General features: G+C 35.3%; 1 protein-coding gene across 1 annotated transcript in view; it reads right to left on the bottom strand.

Annotated features, from left to right (window-relative positions):
- Positions 1-4,438: 4,438 nt before the first annotated feature.
- Positions 4,439-9,773, bottom strand: part of NPFFR2 (neuropeptide FF receptor 2) — a 48,662-nt gene continuing 43,327 nt past the window's right edge. Inside the window, 3 exon segments of the mRNA XM_045858053.1 lie at positions 4,439-4,797; positions 4,799-5,551; positions 8,968-9,067. Coding sequence (XP_045714009.1) covers positions 4,722-4,797; positions 4,799-5,551; positions 8,968-9,067 — 929 coding nt within the window. The 3' untranslated portion in view covers positions 4,439-4,721.

Genomic DNA, 9,773 nt, shown 5'->3' with positions numbered 1-9,773 from the left:
ACAGTAGAATTTAAACTATGGATGGATTATTAGACCTATCAGTAAGTCCCAGACTGCTATTCCAGTGCCTCTAAGCCTTTACTTATAAATGATAGGGCATGGTTTCTTCATGTTTTGCAAACTAGGGTGTTTATAAAAAGAAAGAGCTATACTTGGAAGTGTCTAAGCTTCCCTCAGATTCCTGTTTCCTGTGAATCTGTCTCTACATTTCAACAAAGGGCAGCGCTGATTATACACAATTCTGGCAAATATCCCAGAATTGCTGAGTAATATGTCAGGAGTCATACAAGATATTAGCAGCAAGGCTGGGATTTGAATTCACAGTTTCACTACAATGTATTTTTCTACAGCTAACATCATATCACTGAGACATTTCCATTAAAATTTCTTACTTAAAACATTTCTCTCCACCTTTTTTGTTTGATGTGGATCATGGTGAATGACATTATTTTTTATGGGGAGAATGTTTACACATAAGTGTGACATTTAAAACCATATATCCTGCCACACACTACTGCATTTGTTTGGGATAATAATAAACTACTTGACCAACATTAAATAATGTTGCTAATTTTATTATGTATCCTATGATAGCATGTTTGAATTAACTGGCCATTTCTGAAATTCGGTCTTACCTTATTTTGTTTACTGTTGAATGATTTTCTAATTTTAAGAACTTGCAATTTTCCCCATAAAAAGACTAGGTATTTGTTTTAGATTTCAGAAGTAGAGTAAATTATGTATAGTTCTATTTCTGAGAGTTTGAGATGTTATTTCCATGCCTTAATATTTATATTAAGATCCTTCCACAAGAGTGTTTGCTAGACTAATAAAAGTTCAGAGATGACTTGTAATTGTTCAGTCTTACTCAAAACTGTCTTTGTAAAGAGTGCATTGGAATATTTATCAAATGGCATGTACACTTCCTAAAACTTATGAGCCACACCATGACAATGGAATGAAATATACTCAGTCCAAAAAACAATAATCTGAACATGCAAAGAATCATTTCCTTTAGAGAGCTAAAATTTCATAATTAGAAAGGTAAAAATGTGTTTGACTATTACAAGATAAAATATGCTCTAGTAGAAACATGATTGATTTTAAGTACTTAAGACTGGAAATATTTACTTATATTCCACTAAGCCTATTTAAAACTGTTAAATATTGATAGACTTAATAGAATATTTTGGCACTAATGTCTCTGGTCTTTGGGCATAAATAATAAAGTCGTTAGAGCCTTATGCACATACAAACTCAAGTATCTTGAAATTATTTGCTATTTACTGTATTTTACAGTGAATAATGTGTACTTTTTTGCTCAAATTATTGAAAGATAAGGATGTGTATTATACATAAGTAGTGCTAATTCTGTATCTATATAAATGTTTTTAATTCTTTTATTTATGCTTATGCATTAAAAGTATAACTCTAGAAAGCAAAATATCTGTATGTTCAAAAATAAATGTGAAAATTCCTTTATAATACAAAAAAACAAGTATCTAAATATAAATGAAAAGATTGAATTAAAAAAATAAAATGAAAGATTTTTTTCCCGAAAGTTTGGGCCAAAAACGTGGGTGTGCATTATACACAGCAAAATATGGTGTATTGGTAATAGCTACAATCTTCTGTAAGTCTCAAATACTGTTAGTCTCTACAGATAATGTGAAAAATGTATATTTTCTTGTTTACCATTAAGGAAAACAAGCCATGGAAAAGCTTAGTAAATCTCCCATAGTTATACAGCTAGCAAGATAGAGTTAAAATTCTGACACTTCAAATTCCAGTCTGTGTTCTTCATCTACACTCAACTGCCTCAATGAGCATTAATGTTATTTTTAGTTTATGGTAGTTGTTTACCAGCAAACTCTGCTGCTGGTGGCTGTTTGTAAGAGAAATTTAGAGGTTAAAAATGTTTAATGTGAAACATTCAAGCAAGCTCCATCTAGAAATCCAACGTGGTGAAAGAGCACAGGCTTTGAAACTACATGGGGACTTTGTCCGATCAGAGCTCATTCAGAATCTGGCTGTACAATTTTAGATGTTGTTTGCTGTCTCTGAGCGATTGTTCTAATATTTATAAAATGGGAATAAATAGTACAAATTTATATAAAATTTCTGGCACATAATGCCCAATAAAATGTAGAGTTCTTCTTATTGTTGTTACTGTAATCCACATTGTAGGGCACCTAAAAACCAGTAAGGCTTGCTTCATCATGCCCTTGAGGAATTTATTTTCTAGTTGCAAGGATAAGACAGAACAATTAGAATACAATTGAGGTTGTCCTATAAGAGGTGGACCATGCTTAGGGAAGGGAGTACATGCCCTTGAGGAATTAATATTCTAGTTGCAAGGATAAGACAGAACAATTTCTATACAACAGGTTTTCATGCAAAAAGTATACAATGCTTAAAAAAAAAGTACCCAGTTCTGTAAGAATACAGACTCTCTGAAAGTTAGCTTTTTAACAGATCTTGGACAAAGTAGACAGGTAGATAGGGGAATAAAGCAGAGAATACATAATACATGAAAAATATACAGTAATCTAGGCTAACTGTCTTGGTTTGACTGAAGTTTAGAAAACAATTTGTGTTGTAGTTGCAACCAGGAGACAAGAGCCAGACTGAGGTGCGCTTTAGACATCTGTGCGCATTTTATCAGGTAGAGAGCTTCTGAAGGTATTTTTACAAATCAGAACAAATTAACTCTCTATTTCAGGAAGGTGAGTTGGCCAGCTATAGAGAGAATTGAAAGACAGGACGGAAAGCCAAGATGGGATTCAGGGAAGAGAGTTTTGTAACCATTAGGAAATAGGTAATGAGGAACTGAAGGTGATAAAAGGTAGACAGGTAACAGATAAGGGTGTGAGACTTAGTTATGATGATTTTCAGGAACTGGAAGAATGTGAGGATGCCCATCAGAAAGTGATAATCTCTAACAAAATAATCTTCAACATCTAAGTACCCCAACTGTAAATAGTGTTTCTATAAGTTGGGGCAGAGGAATATAAGATCATGTTCTATACCTAAAACTATAGTTGGAGCCCTGTGATTGTCTGCTTACACAATAGCTGCTCTTCCTGCCAAGCAGCCCTTGTTCTCACATTGCAGTTTTACTTTGCTGATGAGCTGTTTCTCTGTCAAGCGGGACAAGAAAACTCCAGGGTCAAAAGGAGAACATATGAGTTTATGGTGCAGAAGGAATACCTTTAAGAAAACTGTGACCATCTGCTTGTGCCCAAAAGTCTGTTGGTACAAAATGTTATTACCTGAGACAGGAGAAACACAAACTTACCCCTCAGTTCCATGAAATATCCTATTCCCTACTCCCTAGCTACATAAAATTTCAGTATTTTTGCTTTTTAGGGGCAATGTCAGAGATCTTGCTCTCCAGTCCAAGTCCTCTTGTTCCAGCCAAATCAAACAAACCTTTCTCTGTCTCCCTGCACTGTATTTCAGTGTACAATTGTAATTGCACATTAGACAAACGAACCTGAATTTGAAAGATTGCACAAGACTTCAAAAAGTCACCGTCACTGAACTGCAGAAAGTGACACTTGCATTTTCAAATGTCACTCAACTCAATTCAACCAAAAACTCAACAATTACTTTTTCAAAGTCTACAATGTTGAAGAGCTTTTAGCTTGAACTACATAAATGACTGGAAAAACACGATAGTTTCAAAACTAGACATTTATTTTTATTTGCCAGACTATTTGCTATTTTATAATTCCCACTTTTAGGGGCTTATGTCACCCTAAAAGCTCGCATTTACGGCTATGATCAATGCAATTGTAACACAGGAGAATCCAAGGGGTTGCAATTCTCTTTATAATAGTAGTGCTCATTTACTAAACCAGTAGGAGTGCTGGATTTAAATATTGTGCTCAGTAGGGAATCTGGAATAATTGGTTTTGCTCTGTACAGACTTTATGGGAGTCTTAGGATGATTGTTGAGCATTTCTGCTTAAACACTTCAAAAGACAGCTTCCATTCTTCTGCCAACTTCTCCATTATTGAAAGATTTGCTTTTTTATGTGAGAGATTCTATTAACAGGGGAATTAAATTGGGTCCTGAATCACCTTTATAAGAAACATGGGCTCAGCTAGAGCATAAACTTCATTTATAAAAATATTAAAAAACCAACAATAACTCCTATGAAACAATTTTATGATTTTACCAACTTTACTCTTTCAAATGAAACAAAATCAACCTATAATACAAACAAATATAATTTCCCTTTATTTGCTATTATAGTTCTTATTTCTAAGAAGGATATTTTAAAAGTGCAGATCATTAATTTTTAGTCTGTAACCTCAAATACAAAAGCAAAGGAAGAACTGACAAAATGTGCTCTCATGCAGAGAACTACCTCTTTATCACCAAGTGGAGACTCAGTGTGCATGCAGCAATGGACATAGTACACATGCCTATCTCATACAGAAAGGGTTAAGCTGAAAAAGGTCAGGCTTTGAAATATGTTCCTAGAAAATGGATTTATCCAGGAAAACTCATGTATTAGTCACTTCACATATTTTGTGTATCATAAGATTGGTTATGAGCATAACGACCATTTTGTTTACTTGTTTTCAGAGAGGGCTTTCCATGAATATTTTCTTTGGAACATTCTCAGAAACAATTGAAGTACAAAGCCATAGAGAGCAACAGTATTTCAATATATAACACAGTAGAGTTGAAAAATCACATTTGCTCTTTATTAAATCTCATTGCTGTTGGTAGCTCCTCCTAATTCTTCCATCAATTCCTGTTTGGGGTTTTCAGCACTTTTTCTAAAGTAAATTTTCCTCATGTGGGTTTTGATTTGTAGGTTCATGAGCTAACTGATGAGATGTATTTATGACCACATTGTTTTCAGCCCTGAGGGCATAGGCTTCCTTGGGCTTTGTCCTTTTTTGGCAGAATTGGAGATGAAAAGCATCTTCAAAACCACGGCGAAAATTCTCATTGAAGAACCCATAAATGATGGGGTTGATGCTGCTATTAAAAAAGGCCAGCCAGTGTGCAAATGGGTAGATGTAGATGTTGATGACCTGCAGTTCATTTGCAGACAGTTCAGCATAGTCTGAGAGCATCATCAGAGTCCACAAGGGCAGCCAGGAGAGAATAAAGAGCAAGGCCACGATCAGGAGCATCTTAACAACCTTCTGCTTCTTCTTGGACACCACGTGCCACTGCTCCCGGTTCTGCTTGCCTGTGTGAGGCACTGTCATCTTGAAGAGTGAAATTCCAATCCTTCCGTACATGATGACAATGAGGAACAGGGGAGCCAGGTAGATGTTAGCAAACAGTACTGTGGTGTAGATCTTTCTCATTTCCTTATGTGGCCAGTCTTCCAGGCACCAGTAGACAGGCATGGTTTTATTCAGGGAGTTGAGTCTCACTCGGTAATATGTTTCTTCTTGTACATGTAACATTATTGCAGATGGAGAGATAATGGCAATGGCCAGGACCCAGATGATCACAATAATGACCAACGCTGTCTTGATAGTGAGCTTTGGTTTAAAAGGGTAGACAACACACCGGAACCTGCAATTAAAGGCAAATATCAGCTGAGGCACTGCCCCCTAACTTCTGACTGAGTTGTGTAATAAATTTAAGTAATTCCTACATTCTTCTCAAAAACATGGAAAGTTACCATTAGTAGTAGAAAGGCATGCATTGCCATTTTCTGTAATTGACATGAGATAAATTTCAATTCAAAACATGAATAAGTGGAGTGTATCAGACACTATTATTAATAAAAGTAATAGTGGTAACATTTATTTAACATAAATGTGTAGTACTCTGTTTCATTCTTTTCTAGTGGTTTGCATGAATTATCTCTTGAAGTTTCATCATAAAAGATGGGAAAATAGGCCTAGAAAAGGTAAAAATATTGCCCAGAATTACATATAATTTTTTACAGGTAGTTTAGCTCCAGGGTTCATATTCTTAAACTCTTTGTCATTCCCTTCTGTGGTCCTCCCCCATGTGATCTGTGTGTTTGGCCATGTAACTTGCCTTGGCCAGTGGGACATTAGCAAGCATGACATAAACAGAGGCTCTTCATATACTTGCATATCAGGGCTTGTACCCAGAATGCTTCCTCTTGAAAGCCAGCCACCAGGTTATAAAGAGGCTTGAATTAGGTGACAGACTGTGTGTAGAAAGACCCTGGGGCAAGAGAGACCAGCCCCTAGGAGGTGCCAGCCCCAGTTTGGCACCGGGGTGATGCTGCAGCAGGACTGACTTCAGCTACAAATCACTGAGCAGGAGAACCACAGGAGGCACTCAGACAATCCACAGAGCCAGGAGAAATATTACAGGATTATTGCTTTAAGCCACTATGTGGTTTGGTGACTTGTTTCACAGCAATAAGAGTCTAAGAGTTTCCATTGTGAGTTCTGACTAGGCACTTTCCCAGTGGTCTGTCCTCTGGTGGGCATGAAAGTTCAACATCAGTATACAGAGTTAGTCTGCTTCATTTTATTGCTATTTTGTTATTGTGATTCTTAGTGTTACAATTCCTGATACACATGTTAATTATAAGGTAATTATACCAATAAGCAACTGTATAACATTTTATATTTTTCAAAGTACTACCACCTATTTAATCTTCTTTCATTTTCGTGATGGCTCTATAAAATTGAAATGTTATGAAGATTATTACTTTCCAGACTTGCAGGTAAGAAAACTTAGAGCATTTATGTGGGTGCAGCAACAACTCCAAATTAATTTATCTGACATACCGTCATACAAGGACTAGTTACCTTGAGCCTTGGCTTCTCTGCTGTCCTGTAGAACCACTCCATTGCATGCATAAGGTCTTCTGTCTTAACCTCCAAGCTTCTTCTAGTCTTCTGATCAGTGAATTTTCACCCTTTACTCACCATTAAATTGTGGATAACTTCATAGGCACCATTCTAGATATTTTTACTCTTTTTGTAAACCAACTATGAGAACCTCAAATATTTTATTTATGCATTCACTCAAGAATATATGTATATGTATTCAGAGAGGCAAAATGAACAAGACAGAAATTCAACACCAGTGAAGTCATCGATACCAGCTGAATCCACTCACATCATAAATTCATAAGCATAATAAATATTGCTACCATTTTAGGCCACTAAGTGGTTTGTTTCATATGGTGACTCATTATATAGCAACAGATGACTGAAACTATTGCAAAGTGATGCACAGATGAAACAACAGGCAGTGTGGCATTGTGAATTTAACCACAGCAGGTGACCAAATACTCATCAGTTTTTTAAAAACCTAAAATATTACAGATACAGTTGAAATTCCTTGGTAGATCTACTTTATCCAGTCATTTTCCTCTTTCTACCAAAATCCTGAAGTTGATATATATCTCTACTATCAAATTTTTTATGCTTTCATAGTATTAGCCTGCTTCTATGACATTTTAAATTTCATAGAATGGCACCATGTTGCATGTATTATTATATAACTTTGTTGAGACTGCATGCTTTTGAGATTTATGCATTTTGATATATGGTGACCTAGCTCAATAATTTTAACCACTGTACAGGTATTTATCAAATAAATATAGCACAATTTATTTAATATTCTAACCTTATGTACTTTTGATAATAAAGAAATGAAGAGTAATGTTTATTTCTAAATCTCTGTTCAGAAGCCATGCTAGAAACAGTGAAAAAGGATTAATCCTAAATGTAATGTGGAAATAAAAGTGATAAACTCAAGATTCAAGGAGAAAATGAAAAGGATATTATAGGTTTTTATTTGCTGTGAAGATGATATATATTATATAATTAAGGTATAAAATCTATTATAAACATTAACATTAAAATTATTTAGTAATAGTACTACTGTTACTTACTAATATAAAATGCATATAATTTTTAAAAAGTAGTATGCAAAAAATAATTTAGTTTAATAGTAAGCATATAATAAACTTAGAAACAACATAAAAATATCTTTGGCATACAATGGTTAGGATAGGTTTAAATTCTATTTTCTTTTCCTGCAAAACAAATAAACTAGATCTATATGATAAGCTCTTAGAAAAAGATTAAAACATTATGAATAATGATGGAAACAATAAGTTAATATTAAAAATAGAATCTACCAAGTGTTATGATGTCAACAATTATACTACATCTTATTTTGCTCTCTCATATGTACATATGTATATGTGTGTGTGTCCAGAAAATTTCCAGCCATTGTCACTTTAATGAGGACAGTTTACATGACATTGATGTAACCTGGCAGCCAAGAGGAGTAGACTAGAATGGGCATGCATGAACAATGACGACTTCACTGTCAGTGGAAATGGTAGATGCCATTGAGTGAGCATGTTTACTGTGTGGCTGTCACATTCAAAATAATTAAGTGAGTGGAGCAACAAATCTGCATCAAATTTTGCATTAAGCTTGAACATTCCTCCACAGAAACTATTTGGATGATTCAGAAGGCCACAGCTATGGGCAACTGGTGACTGGCAGCTTCATCACAACATGCCTACTCATGCATCATGTCTCATGCATCATATTTTGGTGAAACATCACATCACCCGGCTGACTCAGCCCCTCTACAGCATAGATTTGGCACGCTGTGACTTCTGTCTTTTCCCAAAATTAAAATCACCTTTGAAAGGGAAGAGATTTCAGACTGCCGGTGAGATTCAGGAAAAATATGAGGCAGCTGATAGTGATTAGGAGAAATGTGTGAGGGCCCAACCTTGAAGAGGGCTGAAGCATCATTGTCCTATGTTCAGTGTTTCTTGTATATTGTATCTTCTTCAATAAATGTCTCTATTTTTCACACTGCATGGCTGGATACTTGCTGGACAGGCCTCATATATCCTCTCTCATTTATATACACAACCCAGTTTAGTAGACTATACATTTTTCTCTGGTTAGGTGGATTAGATGCAAACACACCCATTTTTCTGGATTCATATTTCGGTGCTGACTTACCTATCCACTGCTATTGCAACCAAAGTAAAGACTGAAGCTGCAACTGATATGCCCTGAACCAAACCACTGATTTTGCACATTGCGTTTCCAAATGGCCACCCTGAAAGGGAAAAGGAAGAGTCTTTGAAAAAAAATCACTCTTAAAAAATTTCACTGAAAGTAAACAGAAAGGCATGAAATGAAGACTGATACAAGTTTTCTACGTAGTATCTATGGAACAATCAATGTTTCCCATTATTTTCATCAGTATCTTCAGAGTTCTGTTTTAGTACACTAATAATGATCATCATCATCATCATCTCAAAACTTATATAACAGTTACAACATTCTAGGCACTGTAATGGTGCTTTCTATCTATTAATATATCTAATTCCCCACAACAGGTTTCTGAAGCCTTTATTACTCACCTCATGATACAGACTAGGCAGCAAACACACAAGTGTCACATGCCTTGCCACACAGCTAGCTGCTTAGCATTATATTAGGATCTGAACCCTAGCAGTGTGGTTCCAGAGTCCAGACAACTACCTCTTATACACTAATAATGCTCTTTAAATGAATAAAACAGGAGGAAATTAGTATTCTAACTTGGAAATGTTCCCCATAAATTATGAGAAGCTACAGGTAGAATTAAGTTAATATTTACTGATATATAATGGAATGAGACAAATTACCACAAAAATAATTTATTATTCAAAAACTGTTTGTGCCCACTCCCCTCACTCAGTTTATATATTGAAGCCTTAACCCCCACGGTGATGATATTTGGAGATTTGGTTTTGGGGAAGAAATTAGGTGTAGATGAG

This window comes from Phyllostomus hastatus, unplaced genomic scaffold (genome assembly GCF_019186645.2).
Source record: "Phyllostomus hastatus isolate PE091 unplaced genomic scaffold, TTU_PhHast_1.1 phas_scaffold_1674, whole genome shotgun sequence".
Lineage (NCBI taxonomy): Eukaryota > Metazoa > Chordata > Mammalia > Chiroptera > Phyllostomidae > Phyllostomus > Phyllostomus hastatus.
Note: the sequence above shows the minus strand (reverse complement) of the source record. Positions and strands in the feature narration are given on the sequence as shown.